At 39.6% G+C, this 27,232-nt stretch overlaps 1 protein-coding gene across 1 annotated transcript in view; it reads right to left on the bottom strand.

Moving 5' to 3' along the window:
- ITGA3 (integrin subunit alpha 3) overlaps positions 1-27,232 on the bottom strand; it is a 79,753-nt gene that overhangs the window by 33,893 nt on the left and 18,628 nt on the right. Inside the window, exons 2-5 of the mRNA XM_032238134.1 lie at positions 9,022-9,149; positions 7,284-7,366; positions 4,864-5,104; positions 1,884-1,967 (exon numbers count right to left, since the gene is read on the bottom strand). Coding sequence (XP_032094025.1) covers positions 1,884-1,967; positions 4,864-5,104; positions 7,284-7,366; positions 9,022-9,149 — 536 coding nt within the window. The remainder of the gene's footprint in view (positions 1-1,883; positions 1,968-4,863; positions 5,105-7,283; positions 7,367-9,021; positions 9,150-27,232) is intronic.

The following is a 27,232-nucleotide window of genomic DNA, read 5'->3' as shown; positions in this document are numbered from 1 at the left end:
GTAAAGGTTCCCCTACACATGTATGCTAGTTGTTTCCTCAGCATTTAATAAAATAGAGTAGAGTAGAGTAGAGTAGAGTAGAGTAGAGTAGAGTAGAGTAGAGTAGAGTAGAGTAGAGTAGAATAGAATAGAATAGAATAGAATAGAATAGAATTATTTATTGGCCAAGTGTGATTGGACACACAAGGAATTTGTCTTTGGTGCATATACTCTCAGTGTACGTAAAAAAGGCAAGATACATTCATCAAGAATCATAAGGTACAACACTTAATGATAGTCATAGGGTACAAATAAGCAATCAGGAAACAATATCAATGTAAATCATAAGGATACAAGCAAAAAAAGTTACAGTCCTGCAGTCGTAAGTGGGAGGAGATGGGTGATAGGGACGATGAGAAGACTAATAGTAATAGTAATGCAGCCTTAGTGAATAGTTTGATAGTGGGGAGGGGATTATTTGTTTAGCAGAGTGATGGCGTTTGGGGAAAAAACTGTCCTTGTGTCTAGTTGTCTTGATGTGTAGTGATCTATAGCATAGTTTTGAGGGTAGGAGTTGAAACAATTTATGTCCAGGATGTGAGGGGTCTGGATTGGAGAAGAGACTTGGTGCAAGGTAGGCTCCAGCATAAATAAATGAACACAAATCAATCAATCAATTTACACACTGACTGGTCAGATTTAGGTCATTCTATTTTCAAGGACATAGACTTAGGAATGAACAAGCTTCTTGAAAGTACTCATACCCTCTGCTTCTACCTATATGTGAAGTGGCATGCAAATTAAGCAATCTTCCATTAATTATAATTTCCCATTTGGAATAAGCCATTGAAGAAAGCTGGAATTTGAAGATGGCCCGTTAACTTGGGTTATTCCACAATTAAGCACTTGTTTTTAATTATAAAAAAGCATTAAATACATGTATAAATATAATCATGATTTCATTCTTGGTTGGGCCATTCTGAAAGTATTAATTATAATTTTTTTGTTTGGCCAAGAACTATATTAATCTATTTACATCTTAAATCAACTGAACCTGATCATGATAATGTCCTGTGCATCAGTCTTTGATTCTGAAGCAAAGCCTGGTGACAACGAGACCATTTTAAAGGGGAAGACTCTCCATTTTAATCCTTCCTGACGTCTAATCTTCTAGACTGAGTGTGGAGCAGACCCAATGTTCAAAGTCCAGCTTCAAATGGAATGTCTTCATTAAGAAATCTCCATTTTCATCCTCAGAAAGGGAGCTCAGAAAGCTTTGACCCATATGAAATGTGCTTCTTCCCTGGGAGGCCTTTCTATTTAGGGAATCAGCCATGGAGGTTTGAAAACGAATCGATGTTAAGCATGTCTGGCCCATCATATATTTAAATTATGCCATCTGTTTTCAGCATGCTGAGAGACATTTGACTATGAAGATACTACATATGATACTACAGATCACAAATTATTTCTATGATTTCTTTTTTTAGTCCGGTGTGTTCTTGTCAATTTACATGTTCACATCTTGTGGGACCAAGGAAGCGTGCTTTCTCTGTCGTAGCTGCTGCTGTCTGGAACAATATCCCTTCCCCCTCTCCCACAGGATACACGCGGCTCTCATCTCCATCAAAACCAGATCGCAAGCCTGGGATTAGAGTCTCTGTGGAGCCATTGTCTATTTGAATTTTATTGCTGCTGTTTTGTCTGGGCAGTTATGTTGTTTCAGTTGTGTTTGCAGTGTTTTCTTTTCTGAAGCTTATGTATTGGATATAGAGTGTCTTTTTGGAGCCTGAACAAATCCAATAAATAAAGAAAATTAAAAAGAAATGAAGGAGAGGAGGGAGGCATTATACTGCACCAAATCATGTTTTCAGCCTGACAAAGTGAGAGTTGAGTGCAATTACCTAGGTAAATGTGTCTAGTTTTCCGATCTGGATAGGATAAATCTACTTGGTCCCAAATTCCCGGGTAGCTCACAAAAGCCGTTCCTGTGAAAACAAAAGTACAATGTTTAGCATTCTGATAAAATACAAATCAAAATCCAGTATACCTGTTAATGCTGTTTGAAAAGATTGTTTCCTTTCTTCCCAGGCTTTCACCACCCGGTCACATTCAGCAATTAATTTTCAAAGTTGCTGGATGGCAAGTATGATTAAAAGCTTCTATCTCTGCTTTGTACAGAGTCATGAGGGGCTAAGAGATTTTAAGAGTTAAAAGAAAAGAGAAGTGATATCTTCCTCAAGGGTCCTCACTGTTCTGACCTAGCTTCCTGATACAGTAAAAAGCATGCACTTAGTCCCCAAATCCCTCTTTTAATTTAAAAGGCTGTGAATTATGTTCATTCACAGCCCATAATTAGTCCCAAATGACTACGATAGGCTGCTAAAGTCTTTTGGGATAAGGCTGATAAGCACCCACCTTTATCTTCCTTGAAATGCTGCCAAAGACTTACTTGGCAATTAGCCAAGAATCAAAATGGAGCTTCAGAAGATAAACTGACCAGCATGAACAAAGTTGCTTCCTGTGAAGGCTCACGTGCCTTTGCTCCTCCTTTATGTCCTATGGGAGGGGCCAATCATCTCCAAGTCTAACTCCCAAGTCGTCCCTTCTGTCTCAACTATTCTTGCCTTCTGGCAGCTCTGCACATATGCACACTAGGAATAGGGGGAGCCTCTTCCTCTGCCTTGCTGATGTACGAATCTGGAGGCTCCAGAGCCAGCACATAACTCCCAGATGGCCCTGCCCCCTCTCTGTCTCCGATGCAGAGCCCTCATCCCAGCCTTCCCCAGACTCCAGGACTGGCCCATGTTCCTCCCCAACCTCTTCTCTGTCAGACCCTGCTGCCAACTCCGCAGGCCATTGGCGGCCCACAACACTCACACACTCTTACATTGACACAAACACAAATGCTTAGGCAGATGTGCTTCAAACAATGGAGAATGCTTTCATGTTGTGTTGAACAATTATCACGTCCACATAGACACTTCCTGTATATGCAAGGAGATGGATGAGAAAAATACTTCTTTCAATTTGTCCATTTTCAAGCACCAGAAAAGGCCTGAACAATTCAGTATTATTTTGAATTCATGCATTACTCTGAGATAGTGATAATCAAACTCTTCTCCCCCAACTGCTTTTTGTTGGAATACAGAGAGAGAGTAAGGGTTGGGAGGTTTATGAAGGGTGAGGAGGAGGAGGAGGAGGAAGGAGGAGGAGGTGCTTGGGAAAAAGGACAAAGGCTCTTCCACAAACAGAGAAGGAGGAGAAGAGAGAAGCAAAAAGTTTAAGCTGAAGAAAAGCTGCATGAAAGAACCAAAAACAAGTGGGAAATGGAAGAAGCAGGTATTTCAGGGGATCTGGGAAAAGACTAAGATTCAGAAGCACGAATCAGATAGAAGGGAAAAAAAGCTCAGGTGATATGAAAGGGAACAAACTGAAAAAAAAGGGAAATGGGATGAAGGAAGCAGAAAGCTGAGATCAAGGAAGAAAGGGATTACGAGGAGAGCCAAAGAGGGGTGATTATCTGGGCTATGTTTGTACAATATGGATGTCAGAATAAAAATCTTCTGCACTTAATCGGCTTCCATAGGTTGGCAGTTGATGTTCAATCATTTTGTAAGTGGGTAAAGGAGACAATCTTCTTTTGCCTTTTCCAATTTTTTAGCCAAAAAAGGTGGGGGGATTCAAAGCAATACTGTCAAATTGTAGCCACTAAGGGTCAGAATGGCTTTATCTCAGCCTCCACATTTTTCTGCCTCTTTTTCTCCCTCGACCAACTGGCGGTGAGGAAGAAAAAGGAAAAGAATGTGAAAAATTACATTTGAAAGCAGTCCTTACTTGCAGAGCTGTTCTAGCAGTTTATCTTAGAATAGGTGAAAAATCAACATTTCAGTGAGTGCTTACCTGTTGAATTTCATCCCTGGTTCCTTCCTTTTTTCCAAGAAAATATATTTAATTTTAAGAATCATTCATTTATAGCAGGCATGTCCAAAGTCCATCCTGGAGGTCAATTACGGCCCATTTTCAAATTTCGTGCGGCCCGCAGCCTCTTCTCCCCGCCAGTGTTTATTATTTAGTCTTTCATAAAATAGTTCATTTGCATTTAATGTTCATGATTCAAAGTTTCAGTTTCAGTTTTATTGAGTTTGTATGCCGCCTTATTCCCGAGAGACTCAGGGCAGCTCACAATAAAAAGGGAGGGGATACAAAAAATAAAATAAAAAACAACAATTTAAAATTCTACAATAGCCGTAACCTCGAAGGGGGCTGGATAGCTCAACAGCCCCAGGCCTGCCAGAACAGCCAGGTCTTAACCACTTTGCGGAAGGCCGGAAGAGTAGTAAGGGTCCGGATCTCCACGGGGAGATCATTCCAGAGGGCCAGAGCAGCCACAGAGAAGGCCCTCCCCCAAGAAGTTGCCAGCCGACATTGGCCGGCAGATGGAATTCGGAGGAGGCTTAGTCTGTGGGATCTGATAGGTCTTTGGGAGGTAACTGGCAGGAGGTGGTTTCTCAAGTACCCAGGTCCGATACCATGTAGGGCTTTAAAAGTAACGACTAGCACCTTGAAGTGTGTCTGGAGACCAATGGGCAGCCAGTGCAGCTCACGGAGGATAGGTGTAACGTGAGAATGTCAGGCTGAATGGTCAGCCCCACACATTTTCACCTTACCAAATCTGGCCCTCCTTGCAAAAAGTTTGGACACCCTTGATTTATAGCAACAACAACAACAACAACAACAACAACAACAACAACAATATTTGGTTGATTAATCATTCGCTCATATCAGAATTTATTCCAACTAAATTATGCCCTAACACTATTTCAGACAGACATGTATGAAAGGCATAAAACAAAATATGGAAAGGCAATTAGAGCCACAAACCTTGCCAATGATAAGCTCCCGGAGCTCCAAAATAGACAAAGTTGTCTGTGAAGCCACCACTGATGCCCATTTGGCACATGCCTGTATTCTCCAAGTCTGAGTTGGCAGCACACATCTCATTATAAGTTTGCCATGAATCATTCACCTGATGACTCAAGTCATTGCTATGGATATAGCATGTTCCTACCATGCGCCTCTGATGTTCACTGCCAAAAATCCGAGTGTATCGGTGAGCACAAGCCTTGAAAAATAAAATTAAAGAAGATTTTAGTCTGAAGTGAAAGAGACTAAGGATTTCCAGGCACTGTGAAAGAGACTCTGTATGGTTTACACATTCACTATACCACACATTTTAAAATTTGTTAGCTATACCACACAATTATCTGACTCTACTTCATATTAAGTATTAAACCAGAGTTTAAAAATCACAGTGCTTGGATTTTTGCAGTATCCTAAATCTAAATCAAAAGAACCATAACTTATCATGGCTTAAGGGGGGTTGGAAATCCTTATTCATAAGGGATGGAATTGAATCCAGATCAGAATCAAACTTGAGATAACCATAAGATTATCAATTAAGCTTTTCGATTGGAATAAATGACACAAAGAGAGTATGCGCTGTCACTACTAATAAATGTTAGTTTTGTTTAACATTGTTCAAACTGTGATTTGAAAGTCCTAGAAATCTTTGTACACAAACAACTTCAGCTATATCCACTAAATACCCTGTTTTCCTGAAAATAAGACCTCCCCAGATAATAAGCCCAATTGGGCTATTGAGTGCATGCGCTAAAATAAGCCCTCCCCCCCAAAATAAGCCCTTCGTGAAAATATTGCAACACACCAGCAACCATGAGATGACCATGCTCGCTGCCTCCTGTACCTCAAAAATAATAAGACCTCCCCGAAAATAAGGCCAATTGCTTATTTTTGGGGGGGGGTCAAAAAAAATAAGACCCTATCTTATTTTCAGGGAAACAGGGTAGTACCAGGGAAGAAAACAAAAAGAAGGGAAGAACAATTATGCAAGTTTCTTGAGAAAGCTCAACTCCCTACAAAAGAATTCTGCAGATGACATCTTCTGTTGCGTGGGAGACAACTGGGCCAAGTGGTATCTGCAACTTGTTCTCCAAGACCATCATTCTTTCCCTGCCCAGATATGTTTCTTGAATTTCAGCTAATTCCTCCTGAAAATGTTTTTGAAAGATTTAAATGTGTTGATGTAACAGTGGATCAAAACAGCCAAGGGCTATTATTGCCTAGAAGTGGAGATGGATTACATGTGGGAGGAAAGGAAAAGATAAGCCAAGAACCGTGTGCCTGTCTGAAGAATATTTTTAATAATGACGGGCGCTTCTGTGATACTGTAAGAAGAGACAAAGCAGGTAGTCCTCTTGACACCTTATCCCTAAGTTGATAGGACAAGCTTGTGTTCTAACTCAATGAGCACCACATCATGGACCTACTGTAGGTAGAAGTGTTCTTATTTTCATCTATTCAACTTTGCAGATTAAAGGTATTTGTTATTGGTCTTGAGGTACTGTCATAAAAAATATCACAGGTCAAGGTCAGATATCATGCTAGTGTATTACTAATATTAGATTACTCTTTTGTATTTTCTTGAAAGGCCTCAGATTATCTAACTCAGATAGCTGCCTTAGGCCTAGAAAGGATTCTTCTAACTGGCACTTACCCTAAAAGTTATCAGTTTTGTTCCCTGAACCTTATCAAGCTCTCTTTATCCCAGGATTAAATATTCCATGCTGTGGAGGCTGCGACTAAGAAGGTAAACTTCAGGGATCCTATTTTCACCATGTTATGATAGGAACCTTTAGGAGACATTCTTGGGATGAAAGCACAGGACAGGCTGGTTCTAATTGAAAAAGACTATTCTGCAAATACATGGGTTAAAAATTAAAGCCAGAACTTTGAGTTGGCCCTGGAAGACTATTGGTAGCCAAAGCAGCAACCTCAACATAGCTGCCACATTGCTGAACCTATCTTCTCCTGTCAGCAATTTGCCTGCTGTATTTTGAACCAACTGCAACTTCCAAGTCAACTTCAAGGGTAGTCTCATATATATAGCGCAGGTAGAAGGGGATCTAAGCACAGGGAAACAAAGTTCTTTGTTCACAAAGGAAACCTTTGGTTAGATCCAGCAAGTGTCTGTTAAAATTCATAGGTTTTCCCCATCAGAATTTTGAAGTAGTTATGGAGGAAATGTTGTGGCATTACAGCAGCGACATGGGATAAACAACAAGAAAGTATAGGAAAACTGGACAGGATATAACATTTTTGGTCCACTTTCCCCACCAGTGATTCTCCCTGATTCACATTATTAGCTCAGCAGGTGACTTTAAGGCAGAGGGCAGGATTCAAAAACAGCAGACATCGTCTCCTCTGACATATATTATACTCACCATTACTCGCCCATAAGCTTTACGTTGGCTTGCTACCACCACCCCCAGCCACATGTCTTCAACAATATTATTTTGTGGATCACCTAAAAGTGCAGGGAGCCAAAACAAAAACAAAATCCCCAAAAGATAAATATGATTAGAAAAGGATCCACCTTCTTGTCATATTTCCTTTTTTATGGTATTTTATTAAACATCAGAATTCCAACAATAAAAACTAATACAAACTAAAAGCATAAAAGAATAGAAAGAAAAATAGATTCAAATAAGAAAAACAGAGAAGTAAAAAAGAAAAAATAATATAAGAGAGAAATGAAAAGAAATATATAAAGAATTGACTTCCATCACAAATATAAACAATTTTAATAACTTATCAAAGGTCACTTTGGTTTGCATATTTCCTTTTCTAATAACTTTTGAAAATTGTTAGCAGCTTTTCAGCTAATAGCAACTGGTTTTGCATCCACAGGTTTTATAGCACCAGATGGGTTTCCTTCAATTCTTACTTTAAAAACTTTTAAATAGAAGTTTAAGTACTTAAAAACATTTTTAACAAACAGCAAAAGGGTGATTAAAAGGTTCATATTTAGATAATTTAAAAGACTGATTTTAGAAAGTTACATATAGACTAAATTTGAAATAAATGTGGGAATTATAAAAAAAAATCATTTCCATAGGAAAAAAATCTTTGTTTTAAATAAAAAAACTATAAGACTAAAAATTGGACACTAGAGGGAACTAAAAGTAAAGATTACAATTAAAGAAGAACACTGGAATTCAATTTACAAATACAAAATGAAGCAAAATATTTTAACATTTTGAAGGATACTTTTGAACTATAGACCTGAAGTTAATTTTAAGATTTTCTGCCACTATAAATAGATTGTGCTTATGTTAACAAAGAGAAACATGTTTTAACTGACAAGATGGAGACTTATTTGAAAGTGGACTTTAAAATGAGAGGCTATAAGAATGAAACGGGAAAAGATATTACACCATATATAGAAAGTAAATTCACTGATGTTTTAATAATTAAAAAGGATGTACAAATAACAAACCAAGAGATTGATCTGGATAATTTTCCTTTATCAGATTTACAAAAGAGGCTTGTAAAGCTTTGAAGAATTTGGTGGAAAAAGTCAAAGAAAAATGAAAGGAAATCAAGTGCTAGGACATTATTTGAAGGAACTAAAATCAAGATTGGTAGAAGTAAAAGGAAGGTTGATAAAGTTAGATTATTTGATCGAGGCTAAAATAGGCATGTTGTTATACTTATAACTCTTAGTGGAGTTAACTTACTTGGACTGAATTGACTGAATTGACAAGGCTTTAAAGATTTGTTTACAGATAAGAAATAGGATATGGGAATAAGATCATTTCTTGTATTTTAAAAGATGGTGATAAGCCATCCTCCTGTCAAATCCCAAATCCCAAATCAATCCTTTAGAATTAATTTTCTTCAGTCTATCTTCCACTAAGGGAAGTCCAACTTCATAACTACAAAAAACATACATGCTGGAAACAAAATCGAAAGTAGAATGAATTTGAAGTCAATCATGCTACCAGTACTATGGATTGATGTTGGTCTTAAAAGTGCCACAAGGCTTTTTGTTACTTAGTGTAACAAAATAAAGCAAGCCTATCCTTCCTAAAGATATTTCATATTCTAATCAGCCTGCATTGTTTTCTATAGATCATTGCACTCTATTCAGGTAAGTTCTCCATTTGCACATTTACATACTTTTCACCTCAAAGTCCACCTGTGTACAATCACTGGGAATTGCAGTCAAAGGACAAGCATACATAGCACCTGTCTTTGTTTTATTATCCATCTTGATAGCCACGTCACGGGGAGCTCCAGCAAGAATCCTAGAGAGGGCAGAAATATCATTTTGGATTACAAGAAATAGAAGACAGATTCTTCATAACAGTGTGAAAGCAACAAATCTTTGTATACTTTATATTCCTTGTTCCTATTCTGGTACCCTCAGTGATTTGATAGAGCTAGTAATTCTCAGAATAAAAATTCCTGAATATAGATGGTAATCATGAGAAAATTACAAAAGTAATTTCCCAGATAAGTGTTTACAGGGCTTTATAATGAGGAAGTATATATTAGAAGAAAACAATGTTGACATATATATTTTTTCAGTGGTTAAGAACTACTTGTTCTCTGGAACAAGAGAAGAGTACTTTCTGGAAAGTGCAAATTTGCAAAATGTTATTCTCGTGTCACTAAGGAAGCCCAACTAGTTTAAACATGCCTAGTATTTATTGGGGGGATCCTATTTTTTAAAAATGTGACTTCCAGGTGAGGATGAACGTTTTGGGAAATTAAACATCACTTAGTGTCCAAAACATCTTTTCTACTTGCCCTGCTTATATCCTGATAGTTCTTCCTCTCTGCATTTGTTTCAAAAACATATTTAATCCTTCCTGGTCTTAAATAAAGCTCCAACTGGCTCACATTTAAAATAAAAAAAAATCCTAATGTATAATTAAAATGCACCATCTCCAAAACAATCTATACCACTCAAGATCTTAATAGCTATTATGAGATAGGATAAGCCAAAGTGAGCTAGACTAGATTATAAGGAGTGTTTGCGAAGTCACTATATTTTATTACTGTATTTTATTACTTTTGAAAGCTCACTGGAGCTCACCCAAACTGATTTCTTCACAAAGTGCTCACCTCTATTCTGCTTCATTTCTGATTATACAGTGTGAAGCCACAGATAATGACTTAGTTTTCAATAAAAACCAGCTAATCTCCTGTATCCACCATCATGATTGTAGTCTATAACAAACCAAGGGTAGACATGACCTATACTAAGCATATTATGAAAACCCTTGGCTAACCACACATAATATTGGGCACTGATATCTGAGTTTCAAAAACATAAATGTTCCTATTTTAGCACTTAATCTGATATCATACTTGATCAGACATACCCCAAATCAGCCTAGAACATTTTCTATAAATTATGCCCTTCCAACTTCAAATCTAAAATCTTAACTGGCACCCCAGCTGTAAAATTCCAAAGATTATAATATCAACACATTTGATGGGCTGCCAGCACATAAAGGTTTGTTTCTGTATGTAGCTTCTTCTATATTAACAAAATATGACTTTCATCTAAGTACAAAAGTAGCTGGAATGCATGTTCCGTTGCATTCCAGAAAACACAGCTGTATTTTTTCAACACTGTGGGCAAAGTTTCTATATTATGTTAGACAGAAACAAGTAAAAATATGCCAAAACATCTAACCATGGCAGATGACACAGTGTAAAATAAAACATCAAGAGCAAAAGTCATGAAAATGTGTGTGTCTATTCAAGAAAGGAAGGGATGGAGTGAAAGAGAGCATGATAGAAAAACATGAGGAGAATGTAATTATTAAAACCGCCCAATCCAAAACAAAGAGATTTTCAAGTCAAACTCCTGAAAGTCAAAAATCTCTAAATTCTCCAAAGCTTTACAAGAGCAAAATAAGAAAACCTGTGAATAAGCAATGATTATTAAAAGACTTGGAGAAACCCAGGGTTTTGTAGCAGGTAGATGGGTGCATGTTCATCTTATATGTGCGTGTAAGTTTATGTATTTTTCAATCAAATGTGTACTACCTGATTCTCAAAGACTCTTCTTATTCTAAACTCATTATTGTGTTTCTTGGTTTAATTGTGATCTGCACATATAACAATGATTGTAAAACAATAATACGTTCCAAACAGACGCATCTTGTTCATAACTCGCATGATATGGCAGTTTATTGTAAGAAGAAAGATTGGTTCATTGATGTTGCTATTCTAGATATTCTATGAATGAGGAAAAACAATGGAAAAATGGTCAAATACAGGACTTACAGATTCAATACTTTTGTTAAAAGAAATCCATTATTATACCAACTGTGATTGGAGACCTTGGAATGAATCCTTGATATCTGGAAATACTGAATTTATCAGATCCGACTACCCTAATTTTATAATAACCATCTTGCTTCGGACTGCCTTAGATGCTACCTTAATAAATGTTAGGATTTTGGTCAGGGCTTGAATGATTATGTTTCCCCCAATCTTAAAATGTGAATCTAACTGTAGATTATCTTCACAGCTCTGTAATAATCAATGGATGGACAAAAATGCCAAATGAGTCAAAACATCTGGCTGACCATGCAACCAACCATAATGACAACTTACATCTTGTGACATACCTTTAATACCTTCAATTAACCAACATCTGCCTATTCAGATCTTTGGAAAGGACTCAATAAGTGAATTAAAATGCAGATCCAATCTAAATCAGCTGACTATGCAACCAATCATAGCATTATATTTAAAACTGAATATTTATTTAACTGATTTTATTTTTATCCCACCTTTATTTTCTATAAATAACTCCTAGTCTCTTCACGTCTAGGCCAACACCTTAACCACCATATCAAAGGATAAATAAATAAAATATGGTGAAAAGGATAACTTGAATAAGGACAAAGTAAAGCTTGTTCATTCTCTCTTATCAAAGACCTGTGCAAAAAAAAAAAAAAAACAAAAAAAAAAAAAAAAAGCGGAGTAGAGGCCACCCAGATCTCAGAGGAACTTCATTCCAGAACGCAGATGTTGCGACAGAGAAGGTGAGCTTCTGCGCTCCTAATAAATAACAACGCTTAATCATTAGGAAATCAAAAGTACCCCAGACTGCATTGGCAGGGGAAGATGTTTTGGGAGATAGCGGCTCCTCAAATAACCTGGCCCTATACCAAGTAGAATCTTATAAGTAACAACTTGAATATTGAATTGAATGTGGAAGCAAACTGCAACCAATATCTGATGCAGTGGTGTTATGTGGTCATACTACATGGCATATCGAGTGTGGGGCACATTTCTGAAAAGGGAATCACCCCGTTTGAGCCAAGTAGGTGTCTGTAAATCACACCAGGGTGGCAGCCTCATCCAAGATAAGACTGTGGATAAGGACAGAATAGTTACACATAGTTTTGGCATTCAAAAGCAGCAGCTGAGCAGAGAATCACTGAGAATCCAATAGCTAGCTACTGAGGTTTGTATCTATCTATATTTACATAAACCTATCTATCTCTATAACTGCCTATATCAATATCTGGCAAACAATTACAGTATCACTCGCAGAATACTACTCTTATTTCAGCCCTAACAATATCCCAGTCTTTTATATGCTGCAGTCTTAAACTAATGGACTTCTTTACAGTACATATTCCAGCTAGAAATGAAGATGGTTTATACAACTGAATTACAATCTATCCTTCACGTGTCGCCACACATGATGGCATAATCATGCTTCCCAAACTCCATAAACTGACAAGCCTCTTTGCTTCTTTACCTATACCAGGTAAGCAAGGACCATTCATTTTCTTGGAGGCCATGTGGTTTACAAAGATAACCTTTGTACAGGTAGTCCTCCACTTATAATCACAATTGAGCCTGGAACAATAGTTAATTGACATTGGTCATTAAATGGTGAGATTACCTCATTTAATAATCACAATCTTGGCTATGCAGTTGTAAAACAACAGTATGAGCCTTTAAGAAGCGCACAGGGTATATCAGGCCTGCATTGCAGCACCTCTCAGCTCACACTTGGTCTGCACTGGGCCTACCAGAGCTTCCCTCAATCTCTGAGGCATCTTTTGTAAAACTTCCTACTTTGGGGAAATAGGGTCAAGTTCGGCATCCTTCCAGTTTGCCTTTTTGCTGTTGCCTATTTGCTGTTGGAATAGGAGCTGGCTCTTCCTGCCAGTGATAGTGAGGTTTTGTCACCTCTTCAAGCTCCACCTTTTCCTGGAGTCAAGCATTGCGGAAGTTGAGCCTATTGGCTCTGGCAGTCCTGCCACTCAGCGGGAGAGATACGGACAGCTGATTGGTTACCCGTCTGACAGCTAATGTATAAAAAGCTGTCAGACGGGCTCCTGAGGTGTTCTTGTTGTTGCAGTTCTATGTTAATAAACCGTTCTCATTCTAAGCAATCACATCGTGGTTATTGTCTCTGCAAAAGATTTAACACTGGTGACGAGGATTGTGGGATCTCATTTAATAGCAATGGCGGTGCTTAATGTCTTCGCTGAATTCTGCCCTGAGAAGGAATATTGGGAAGTGTTTCTCGAACGCTTCGAATGTTACCTGCAAACTAATCATTTTGCAGATCTACCCGATGACAGGAAAAGAGGTGTTTTTCTTAGTTCCTGTGGGTAAGAGATGTTCGCCACAGCTCGTGCATTGGCAGCCCCAATCCCTATTTACGATATTCAATGGGATATCCTGTTAGCCCAACTTAAGGGTCATTACGCCCTGGCACCATCCCGTTTCACCCGCAGATACACCTTTAGGCAATGCATCCAATGTGAAGGCGAACCAATTAATCATTATATTGCCTCTCTGAGGGCATCAGCCATCCACTGCGAGTTTGCGGACTTGGACAATTCTTTACTTGAACAATTTATGTGTGGAGTCCGCGATATACATCTCCAGCACAGGCTTCTGTCCAGATCTGAACTCACCCTGAAACTAGTCATAGACGAAGCCCACATCTCCGAAATGACTGACCACAGACATTCAGAAGTACCAGCTACACAATGCTTCTTTCCCTGAACCTTCCTCTGTCCACCAACAACAAAGAGGAAGAGTTTGAACCTGAGGGGGCTGAAGATATCAGCCACCTCAAGAGCGCCAATAGGATAAGTAACCCCAAAGGCACTGGATGGAAAGGCTGTCTGAGTTGTGGTGGCAGTCACCTTAGATCTCAATGTAAATTCAAAACTGTTACATGCTGGAGGTGTGGAAATAAGGGGCACCTGGCAAACGTTTGCCGGGCCCTTTTACCCTCAACTTCTCCTGGTGAAGTAACTTTTGGCAACCACCACCAAGATAAGCCATATAAGCCGCATGATCAATGGTTCACAGTCCGCAACCAAGACAACGATTTTTCTGAGTGGTCAGTCATCTCCGCATCAACTAAGCAACATGGTCATCCAAAGATTCACCTCACCGTTACCATTGAGAAACAGCCTTGCAAGATGGAACTTGAAACGGGCTCGCCCAAGTCCATCCTCTCCTGGAACACTCTGCATAAACTGATGCCATCCCTGACTCAAAGCCAATTATCTGTCTGCCCTTGCCTTCTGAAGCACTACCATGGGAACATAATACCTGTGCTTGGGGGTGGTCAATTTAACATGCAGTATGGCCAATATTCTGGTCGCCTACCACTTGTGGTTGTGGCTAAACTGCTAGCTTCCCTTTTGGGGTTAGAATGGTTTAAAGCATTAGGGTTGTCTGTTTCTGGAATCAACTCCACCAGTGCAGAGGATAAGTTCAAAGACCAAACCCTGGAGTTCTCTGATGTGTTCGAGAACTCCCTAGATAAATATACTGGTAACCCAATATCACTCAATATAGATCTCCCCAAATCGCACACATTCAGCTCTAGGCTAGGCAAGTCCCTTTGGCCTTTAGAGAAAAGGTGGATATTGAGTTGGATAAACTAGTAGCTCAAGGGGTCTTAGAGCTGATGGATCATGCCCCTTGGGAAACGCCTATAGTTGTTCTAATCAAGGCTGATGGATCCATCAGGATCTGCGGGGATTACAAATTTACTTTGAATAAAGCTTTGCAAGCCCATCCTGTCCCTGTCCCTGTGGTACAGCATGTATTGCATTCCTTGGGACAGGGCAAGGTTTTCACTAAGCTTGATTTTGCTCAGGCTTATTGGCAGCTGCCAATGGATGAGGCTACTGCAGCTACACAAACCATAGTAACTCACCAGGACACTTTTAAATGCCACCGACTCTAATTTGGAGTTAGCATCACCCCGGGCTTATTCCAAAGTTTAATGGAGCGATTGCTCCATAGGCTTTCTGGAGTGATTCCGTACTTTTATGATGTCCTGATCGCTGCAAGCAGCTGATCAGGTCTTGTCCAAATGTTATTGAAGGTATTTTGTCAGTTCTGGGAAGCCAGCCTTAGGCTGAATCATTCTAAATGTCAATTAGGGGTTCCATCAGTGGAATTCCTGGGGTATCTGATTGACGGTCAGGGAATACATCCCACCCCATCAAAGGTTGAGGTGATTTTGGCCGCCCCAGTGCCAACCAGTAAGGCTCAATTGCAGGCTTTCCTGGGATTGTTTAATTTTTATTCTATTTTCTTTCCATATAAAGCGTCGGTGGCAGAGCCCCCCCCCCCCGCCTGTTAGATAGCTCAGCCCCATGGATTTGGACTAGCCGTGAAGCTAATGCTTTCGCGGCTGTAAAAAAATTATTGACGTCTTTCGCTGTGCTGGTCCAGTACAGCGAACAGCTTCTTTTGACCCTAGTTTGTGACGCCTCGTCATTTGGCATCAGGGCCATTTTGAGCCATGTCACCCCCAACAGCTTAGAGGCACCGATTGCTTATTACTCCCACACTTTATCAAAGGCTGAACACAATTACAGCCAAATTGATAAAGAGGCTCTGGCTGCCATTGCGGAAGTAAAGCATTCCACCATTACCTATATGGCTGTTCTTTTCAATTAATCACAGATCATAAGCCCTTGTTAGGAATACTTCCTGGGGATCAGGCCACACTGCAGATTCTGTCACCCCATATCAACTGACATTGGAGGTGGCTCAATTTTTATCTGCATATTCTTACACATTGATTCATCGCCCTAGTAAGGATATAGAGCATGTGGATGCTCTAAGCCATTGCCTGCTGCCTTCACTCGTGGCAGATCTGGCCCCTATCTCACAGGTTCTCCTAGTGGAGACTTGGCCTTGCCATTGTCTTCCACGGACATTGCCCAGTACTCAATGAAGGATATTGTTCTCTCCCGCGTACTGGACTGGGTCCACAGGGGCTGGCCGCACAGGCAACTGGCACCAGATCTCCAGCCTTTTTACCACTGCCGCCTGGAACTGTCTGAATTACAAGGTTGCTTGCTATGGGGTTCCAGGGTTGTGGTCCCTTCGGCTCTCCACCGCCAGGTCCTCGTCTGCCTCCATCCAGGCATAGTGCGGATGAAATCTTTGGGCTGCAGCTATGTCTGGTGGCCTAACATTGATGGGAACATTGAAGCATGGGTACAACAGTGCTGGCCTTGTCAACAGTCAAGGCCAGCACCAGTGGCCGCCCCAGTACATGAATGGGAGGTTCCCCAAGGCCTGTGGTCCCAAATCCATTTGGACTTTGCGGGCCCATTTTTGGGAGTGACCTTGCTGGTGGTAGTGGATGCTCTGCCTAAATGAGTTGAGCTCTTCCCAATGCAATCCACCACGTACAAAGCCACTATTCGGGTCCTCACATCCTTGTTTGCAAGTCACGGGTTTCTGGACACATTGGTGTCTGACAATGGGGCCCAATTTTCCTCCACTTTTCAGATGTACCTTGCCAGCATGGGCATCTGCCATGCTATGGTAGCTCCCTACCATCCAGCTGGGAATAGACTGACTGAATGGGGCATCCATTCAGCTAAGGAAGCTTTGAGCCAGGTGGATCAGGGGAGTTGGAGTGAAAAAATCACCACTTATCTATTTGTCCAATATACTACCCCTTGCCAGGCCACAGGCAAAAGCCCTGCTGAAAGACTGATGGGCCAGAGACTCCAGACCACTCTGGACAGGTTACACCCTTCCTACTTGGCTGACCAGCCTTCCCACAATCCTGGGCTAACCAGGAGTTTTTCTGTTGGGGAAGCGGTGTTTGCCCAAAGCTTCATGGGGATGCCTAAATGGGTGCCAGGATGAGTGATTCATGTAACCGGGCCCTGTTCCTACAGGATACAACTCGAGGATGGCAAGCAATGGTGGCGCCATGTGAACCACCTGCGTCGCCGTGCTGCCGAGGAGTTTTCTTTTCCGACCATCGGGACGCCGCCTACGGCACAACTCCAACCCATTTTTGGAACCAACAACACCATTTCCCAATGCAATCTCATCGGACAACTCACCTATAGTTACAAGCCAAGGTCCAGGAGTGGAGTCTCCAGTTGTTGATCCTCCAGCATCATTTCAAATGCCACAGCGGGCCAGGGGGCTCCTCCTTCTCCTGCGCCCTCCACTCAGGAACTAAGGCGGTCCAAGTGGGTGTGTCCCCGCCCCGCCTATTTGCTAGACTACGCATGCGTGGTCCAGGGGGAAGGAGTATTACGTCCTCAGACTCCCACCCAGCGCAAGTCAGGCATTGCGGAAGTCGATCCTATTGGCTCTGGCAGTCCTGCCACTCGGCAGGATAAATATGGACAGCTGATTGGTTACCCATCTGACAGCTATTGTATAAATAGCTGTCAGACGGGTTCCTGAGGTGTTCTTGTTGTTGCAGTTCTGTGTTAATAAACCATTCTCGTTCTAAGCAATTACATCATGGTTATTGTCTCTGCAAAAGACTTAACACATTCTTTCCGTTTCTATTTCTAAATTGTCCGATTTCTTGGCCGCTTTGGTCACCACAAGTTGGAATCATTAGGGGAGAGCCATGAAACCAGATCAATCTATGTTCTAATAACAAAGGAGGCAGCAACAGGATCAATGGCTTTGTACTAATTTGATGGCTTCATAATTATATCCTCATCACAAAACCTTCTGCAGTTATTTCCTGTTCTGGCTCAGGTTCTACATGCTTCAGCAGGCCTCACCTAATCAGGCAGCACTGTAATCCTCAAATGGCCAAAAAAAAAAAAAAAAAACAATATTAAAAACTAAAAAGGCAAGAGACGTCAGAATGTAGGAAGAAGGGCAAATGTTGCCTTTCCAACCACTTCTCTGTGCCAGATTCAAAGCAGTTCCCGTTGCTCCCTTGCAGGTGACACATTTCATCAATCCAGCAGAATCAGACCATTCATCTAATGGTCTATACTAGCTGGGGTAACAAAGGCGCAAAGTAAGACGAGTGAATTACAAAGCAAAACTGGCTACACTGAACTAACACACATTACAATACAGCTCAGTGCAGTGGATGAGCCCAACTAACTTTCCCTACCCGTGCTTGGTGGCGCCTACAACTGGACCCAGGCATGTTCTTTTCAACTGAGATCCATTGTTTCTCTTTATCTAAACCTATGCCCAAGCCACAAGCTGTTTTAGCACCAGATGAAGAAAACCCAACAAACACTCCCTATTTCAGCAATTAAAATGCAACCAGGACTAAAGAGGTAACAACGAGCTACTAATCTTTCATTAAAATCAACGCTCTGATTTTTCCATTCCTCTTAAGAAGATATGATCCTGCAGACTCTTCTATGACCCTGCAGACACTGGAAACATCTCTTGGAGCAGAAAAAAAAAAACTTCACGGAAACCCCTCAAACAATCAGTGCCTATATTATCATATGGACTCCATACCCAGGTCTGCTGACCACAAGCTCGAAAGATGGGGCATGTAACAGTGGTGGGGTTCAACATTTTTTACTACTGGTTCTGTGGGCGTGGCCTGGTGGGCATGGCATGGCTTGGTGGGCGTGGCTTCGGGGGAGTGGCAGGGAAAGGATACTTCAAAATCCCCATTTCCTCCCCACTCCAGGGGAAGGTTACTGCAAAATCCCCATTTCCTCCCGATCAGCTGGGACTCGGGAGGCAGAGAATAGATAGGGATGAGGCCAGTCAGAGGTGGTATTTACCGGTTCTCTGAACTAAAATTTCTGCAACTGATTGTCCAGAACTGGTCAGGACCTACTGAATGCCACCTCCGGTTTATAATATGAATTGAGACCACTTAAGGACTAGAAACTACAAAGAGCAAGGTGAGAGCAAGGATTTATTTCAGTGGAAACATGGGCATGCTGCTTGATTCATCAAGTTAGAAAATAGATATGGCATTCTTGGTGTCAAGGTATAGAAAACTGAATAGCCCAAGCTCTAGGAAGAAAAGATAACATATTCAACAGGATTCAAAAACCATTAACTAGGCTCTTGATTAAACTAGATTATGAAGATACCATCTCCATGATTCATAAATGACGATGCCCGCAAGCATCCTAGCTTTGTTCTAGAATAGGATGACTTTGATGGAAAATATTTCTCTTCCTGGGAAGAAAAACCTGAGTCACAGGAGGAAACTTGCTTTGGGGGTCCCTGCAAAGTTGCTGAATGCAGTTCAGCTTCCTTTCCCAACATGAAAAGGAAGAATGAGCAGCTGTGATTTAATCTTGCTCTGATTAATCCAGAAGCTGCGAGTGAATAAAATAGACCAGTTATGAAGATTAACTTACTCCAATCCTGCCACGTGCTTAGAAATTTTATTTCTTACATCCAGTCAAAACGTATGTATATGACCTAAGAAGGGATGGGGGGGGGGAGGATACAATTACATCAGAAATTTGGACATGATAAATAAACACCAGGGCAAGAGAACAGCAACACTTACTGTATACGCAACAATTATTAAACTAAGAGTAGCATTCATGTCTACCATATGGATGCACAAACACTGCTAAATCAAAGTTTGTCTAAGAAGTCCTTTTCATATATTGTGAATCATAGATTCATAAATTGCACAAAGCCATAAACTGAGATCTATCAACTAAATGGTTGGCTTCACACATTATGCCAAGCTAAAAACAAACTCACTTTATTATGACTAAGCACAATACCTGAATGAAGTCTCAGGAAGCATCACTGGGAGGTGGGGGCAGAGGGGAGTGAGAGTGGGAATGGTATATTTTCTTTCTATGTTTGCTTCCCATATTTAACATTACATTACCAAAACATAAATGAAGTGGCCCAATAAAGAATTCAGCTGAGAGAAAGAACAAACCCAGATTTTCAAGCTAACCCATATCAAACAAATGAATGAGTTTAAAAGCAGGGAAGCATATTTTGCTCACCTTCAAAGCTGGTTTTAACTAGCTATCCAATCTTCTCTCTAGATGAAGCCAGAACTGGATGCTACTTTGGATTCTATACTTCTAAATACATGTGGTAGCCCAGCTTTCTGTTCATAATAAATCTAGCAGATGACAAGGCTCAAGGAAGTTCAATGACAAGGAAGTCATTGAATAAAGCACAATAGCTCTGAGTGTGGGGCAGTATGACATAGGACCAATCCTTTCTATGGCAAAAGATGAAGGGTGTGTGTGTGTGTGTGAATGACAGAAGCAGAGTGTTTTTTACTTTTAACCTCCATTGCACTGGCATTCTGTGTTTTGTTTTGAAAAAAGGCTTTTGCACCTGCCTAATGCAGGAAAACAACAGGAGAAAGGGGGGGGGGAATTTAAATGCAACCTTAATCCTTGCAAGGAAAATATGATGGCAGCCCCCATGACCTTCTCTAAAACAAAGTTCTCCAGCAAAGGAAAGGAAAAGGAAACTTAAAGAAAGAGAGAGAGAGGAACTAATTCTAGCCACACAAGATCAATCCTTAAGGACAAATGGATTCAAAATCAGAATTGAGAAGATAGCAGCAGATAGTAAATACTGCCTCTTAAAAAAAAAGCTGAATAAAACAGAAGCTGCTGCAAAAAGTCTGAACAACAGGGCAACTAAATAGCAACAATGGTGCGCTGGAATATCTGCAAGAAATGCTATTTATCTGCAAGCAAGAAATGGTGGGATCATAAAATGGACAAAATAATTGAAAATGAAGAAGCTAAAATACTGTGGGACTTTATAATTCAAACAGACAAACACATGCCACAGAGCACCCCAGACTTAACAACTATCCAGAAAGGTAAAGATAAAGGTTTTCCTTACACATATGTACTAGTTGTTCCCGACTCTAAGGGCAGTGCTCATCTCCATTTCAAAGCCAAAGAGTCAGCACTTTCCAAAGACATTCTCTGTGGTCATGTGGCCAGCATGGCTAAATGCCGAAGGCACACGGAACACTGTTACTTTCCCATCAAAGATGGCTCCTATTTTTTCTACTTGCATTTTTATATGCTTTCGAACTGCTAGGTTGAAGCTGGGACATGTAACTGGAATTCACTCCATTATGTGGTGCTAGGGATTCGAACCTCTCAACTGCCAACCTTTCTGATCAATAAGCTCAGCATCTTATCCACTGAGCCGCTGCATCTCTTAATAACTGTCCATAAGAAAGATAAAAAGAGTGGATAGTAGACATTGCAATAATTAGAAACAGCAGTAGGGAAAAGAAAGAAATAGAGAAAATCTCAAAATACAAAGCTCTGCGTATAAGAGTAGAAAAACTGTAGCAAAAGAAAGTAAAAATAATGCCAATTAGTAATAAACACCTTGAATGCAATCCAAAATCTAGAGCACCACTTGAACACCACTGGCATTGACAAACTCACAATCGGTCAATAGCAAAATATAATTGTATTTGGAATAGCTTATATTTTGCAACGGTATCTTTAATACCATCAAACAACATCTGCCTATTCCAGGTCCTTGGGAAAGACTCAATAGCTGGATAAAAATGCCCAATCCAGTCTGAACATCTGGCTGACTGTACAACCAATCATAATAAATCAAAACTTGTATGCGCCATCTAAAATCTTTTAAAAAAAATTCAATTTGGATTAGAAAGAAATCATACAGCCCAAACAAAAAATTCTATTTTCCAGAAGCTAGCAATTAATTAAACAAAACAAGCCATTAAAACAAACAATTTAAAGTTCAGGAAAACTATTAAAACAATAAATATAAAGCTATTTAGGCATAAGTCTATTGAATTGGAGAAAAAGATCACCACACAGATAAAAATTATAGAGCTCTTCTGTCTCCTAAAAGAGATTCAAAGTTTGGATTGTTACCAAAGGGCTCATCCCAGCTATATGCACTATCATGGATTGTTAAGTGTCACATAGTGCACTTATTGTGCTCCCTGTTTTTCAAAGCAGTGGCTAATGGCTATTGCAAAATATAAGAGAGCTGCAGACTCCTGCCTTATAACTAGGCACTTTTAAGTCCTTTGTTGCTTTTTGATGTTAGGAGATATAAGATCCATCATACTGTATGTCTGATCTCCTCAAAGAGCTCTACTTCGTTTTTCTTCATTTTTAACTTACCTGGGAAATAACCAATATTCAAGATCCTGAAAGAAGTTCAGAGAGAGAGTATAGAAACCACGCACAACAATGAACTGATGGGGAACTTAGAGATGGGACAGGACAAGAAAGTCTTATTCCAACTTCACACAGCTTTCAGGGTCGCCTAGCAGGGAATCATATAAATAAATTACTTTTGAAATCTGGTTTATTTGCTCATCCTGACATGAGATAGAGATTGAAAAATCAGCTTTGAACCATGTCTGTTTGTGGTGGGATGTGGGGGAAGAGATGGATTCAAACTCAGTTCTGGCACTAATCTCATTGAAGATACCACAGTCAACTACATTCAACCTAAACCTAACTAAGAGAATTGCTTTGATGATCCTCTCTCTATCCCCCAAAAGTATGCCACTTGGAACTCCTTGGAGAAAACAAACACAGGCATAAACTATTTTAATAAGAAGAAACATTGACAGAAACAAGATTTCTTATTTTTCTAATTTAGGGGAGGATTTATTTATTTAGGTGAGGTTTTATTGTAGGGCCAGCGCAACGTGCAACATGTTTATACTGGTGTAATATAATGTTATATACATATATGTGTGCTGGTTATTACTTATTTGGGTGTAGGGATCTCTTTTTCTTTTATTTATTGAGATGTATTTTGTGTTTTCGGGGGAGGAGGTGCACCAAGGGAAGCTCATTCAATTTCTTTGCACACATGTTGTGCATTGACAATAAAGGTTTGATTTGATTTATTACTAAAAAGCATGCAGAAATATCAAAATGTAGGTGTACAAGCTTTTCCTATGCTGGGCAGACAAGTTAGCTAATGACGGAAACAATCCAACATGAGTGGAGAGTCCCAGATTGAGGAAGCCTGAAGCGTAATTTATCTGAGCAACTCCTTCCCAGTATGAAGGGAGGGCCATTTATAGGACTAAAGAGCACCCCCAGGGAAGCCGAGTGTAAACCCAGCAAAGGAACTTCATCAAGATGGACTTCCAGGTGCCAAATTCCGAACAAATGCCTTATCCCATTCACTCTGGGGCTGGTCTGCTGCCAGCTCGAGTAGGAATCTGATCGGGCATTAGAATGCCTTTCTTCCAGAAAGGGTAAAACAGAGAAAGTAAGGGTGGGGAATTAAGAGTAGGAGAGAGCATAAAAAAGAGAAGTGAGGAGGAGAGGAGAAAGAAAGGAGAAGAAGAAAGGAGGAAGGCAAGGAGGAAAGAAGGAGGCAGAGAAGGGAGGTTAAGAAGATAGGAGTAAGGTTGTTGCAAAATTAGATGGAGTCATGGGGTGGCAAGAATGTGTGTGTGTGTGTGTGTGTGTTTAAATGAGTATGGGGATTAATGATGAATAGATAAATGTTCAATAGCAATTATAAAAATGTATTTGAAAGGGAAAAAATAAAAAAAACTTTTTTGCAAAAAAAAAAAAAAAAAAAGAATGCCTTTCTTCCAGACCAAAGAGAGGAGCAAGAAATTTAGAAGCTAAACTAACAAATCTGAATGGCATGTGCAGAGCATGAAACTGGAAAAATCATATATCCATGCTTCTTAACCCTGCATATCAATTAAACAAAAATAGAAAACATAGCATGGTGGCTTAGTTCGTCCTTCTGCTAGAAAATAAAAAGACACCCCCCCAAAAAAAATCCCCCCCCCAGAGAACGTGGACCAAGAACAGTTCAATTTCACTACCTCCCTATAAAAAAGGCAGCACGTTTTCATCTTTTTCCACCTTAGAGTAAGATATCAATGTTGCCCTTCCCTCTTCATAAAAGAAACCGGTTTTCCAAAGTCCAGCCTTATGAAGAAATAAGTTCAAAGGTCCTAACGTAATCTGGCACTCTGTTCTTATTGGTTTACATGCATTTCACATATTCAAGCAAACACCAATGTGGCTTAGAACGTAAGAGCAGCAGAAAGAAAATCCCAAAGACTGCACTTTTATTTAACTCTCCTCTCCTGTTGTACTCAGGATGGGATAATCCACAAAACGACTAGTTTGTGTATGTGTTTTACAGACATGCAAATCACAGCTGCCTATATACGAAGTTGGAAGCAAGGAACTTCCGCAAGAACAGGAACATGTAGGCAAACATTTGTGATTAATCAGTCAACCTTTAACATATGTAGTCACTGACTAAAGTTCTCAGTTTCTTTAAAAAAAAAAAATTATGGCACAGTATTTCTATTTTAAACTGTTACCTGGTTTTTCTCCATCTTATACTTGAAAAACATTAATCATAAATAGGCATTCCTCATTTGTGCATATTTAATATTCTCATCTTTTGAAATTGTACATTTGAAACCTATTTAAAAGTTTGAGGCTATTCGGGTTAGGTTTCTAAAGAAACAAGTAGATGGTAGTGGGGTTAATTTAAGAATTCAATAAGGCAGCTACATCTAACTTTCTGCCCTCTGGATGCATTGGGGCTACAAATATATATTGGGGAATAATTAATCCCATTACCCTGTCCAGCTGTCCTGCTTTGAAGATCTACTTTCCATTCCCACGCTAATTTTATCCTTTTTTTCAGAATTGCAAAAGATTGCCTGGCAAAATTTCTAACAAGATGGATTTTTCTAAATCAGAACTCACAACATGACCTTTGTATAAGCTAACTTTTGAATCTCCTAAGACCTGCTGGCAATTAAAAAAGCTTTCAAACACTTGAACGTCATAAATAAAAGCATTTTATTTAGTTATTTTTCAAGCTAGGTACAAGCTCAGTTCATCTGCCCATTAATTAAGAGGATTTTGCTAAATCCAAGCTTCAGGTTTCAGGTCAAGTTGATTGAAAGGAACATTTCAGAGTGTTCAGCAAGAAAAGAGAACTCTTCAGAATATCCTCTCCCAACTAAGTTTTTTGTTTATTTTAATTTTGTTCTATTCAGAATTCCAAAGAGATATGAAAGTTTCCAGCCCATGCCAACTTTGGAGCATAAAATATTAGTTATCACTTCCTCTTTTTTTCTCAAGCTTCTGCTAAAATTAACTGTTTTGGAATCCTGGCATCGGGACACTGGCCTCATTCCTTGTGAAGCTATTTTCTGCCTATATAATTTTTCTAGTCCATCAGGACCACTCACAGTTCAGGGCAAGGGCAAGGAAACAAAATAAGACTATGGAATAAATCTCAGGATTAGAAAAGTAGAAGCGACACTAAAGATAAGCTTTCCAGTCTCTTCAGCACAAGAAGACCTTCCAAACTGCATAGTCTGCATAGTCATTATATCATTGTTGTGATGAATCCTATTATCTCCACCAATACCATTATGAATGCTGGAGAAAATGATATGTTGCTCCAACAAATGCCTGGGGAAATGTAATTCTCCCTTCTCCCAAGTAGTGCTATCATCTAATACATAACAGCTGTAAATACTGAAAGATTCTGACATTGAGTATCTCTGATTAATTGTCTTAGAAATAATCAACAAATAATAGTTTGAATCACTGTCTGGATTACTGAGAAACTGGAGTTTAGAGGCAACAACCAACTCCTTACCACTTTTGTTGACTCTTAAAGCGGCATTAGATTCTACGTCATGCAACTTACTATATGGTCAAACTCACTGCGTCATGTTGCTGCCATGTGAAATTTCATGACATTTTTCCCATTCGTAGACCTGGGATGGGCACGACTTGCACATGACGCCTCCAGTCTGCGGATGTTTGACACCCCTGGAACTGAGCAACATCTCAACTGATAAATACCTTCTAGTTCTTTCTTTATAACTTATACAAAGGTCTTCACCATGGATTTGATTTAATTTTACAAGTCATCAGTCCAAATTTATTTTGACATTCAGGGGCATGAGCCAATGTTATCAGCCACTCTGCTAAATATTTATATTAATTCCCTAATCCTGTAGTTAAAACCTATAGATTTATTATGTTCCCAAACTGGGAACAGATATCTCCTACTTTTATTGTATACAGATGACATCAAAGATAGCTATTATAGCTTTGGTCAAATGTAGTTATGCAGATCGCTTAGTAGTTACCTGTAATTACCAACTTCTCCCCCACCCCCAAATGCTTTTATACGAAATTTGAATACTTTTGATGATCCATTATTGGGCACAAGAATTTAAAATATTTCTTGGGTTGATATTACAAGCCAACAGAAGAGGCACTCATGCCACTTAGGTCTGTAATTTGGCCCAAATAACTACTTCACCGATTTCATGATATCACTTTTCAGAAAATAATAGGCATTTGTCTTTAGCTGTAAATTCTCCGCTGCAAGTGATCAGGTAAGCAATTATTTTTTTTAATGGAATATCTATTTGACTCCTTTAGAACAGGCTTTACAAAATACTATTTTTAACTTGTTCCAACACTTGTTCAGATTTTATTTAAAAGGAAAATTGTTGTTTGAGGATGTCTTCACATGTTGAAAGTCTTTACTGAACAGCAAAAAAAGAAAAAAATGGACTGTATGAGAAGATAATATAAGTCAGAAATTCAAGCACATCTCAGGTTATAATGCCCACGTGCAGTCACTAAGCCTTGCCAAAGTACACAAGTGCAGTTTTCCAGTGGGCTCAACACTAAAACCATTTATGTCCTGCTACTTATTTTAAGCAAGAGACATGCTCCAATGTTACAAATCATCATAAATAAAACAACCCGGAAAGACTTAAATTCAGGAGCAGAAAACATGCTTTGCACGTACAGTACGTGGTTCTAGCTTTTAGGGCTGGCATCTCTAAATAGGGCTGCATGAAATCTTGGATTGCAGCTCTAAATGCTTTGCCTTAAAAATATGAACATATCATTTCATTCTAAATGAAGGCTATTGCAAGATATATTTTTCAAAATAGTTATTTTGTTGACATTTCTTTGATGCTTTGTCATGTACTGTTAAACTGAATTATTTTTAAATAGGATACTGTAATTTCATGTTTACTGTGAGCTGTTCCAGATACATTCCAAAATGCAAAATGTCATATAAGTAAGCTAATCTAAACAATACTGCCCCAAAT

This window comes from Thamnophis elegans, chromosome Z, assembly GCF_009769535.1.
Source record: "Thamnophis elegans isolate rThaEle1 chromosome Z, rThaEle1.pri, whole genome shotgun sequence".
NCBI classification, from domain to species: Eukaryota; Metazoa; Chordata; class Lepidosauria; order Squamata; family Colubridae; genus Thamnophis; species Thamnophis elegans.
The sequence above is the reverse complement of the archived record's forward strand: the minus strand, read 5'-3'. Positions and strand labels throughout refer to the sequence as shown.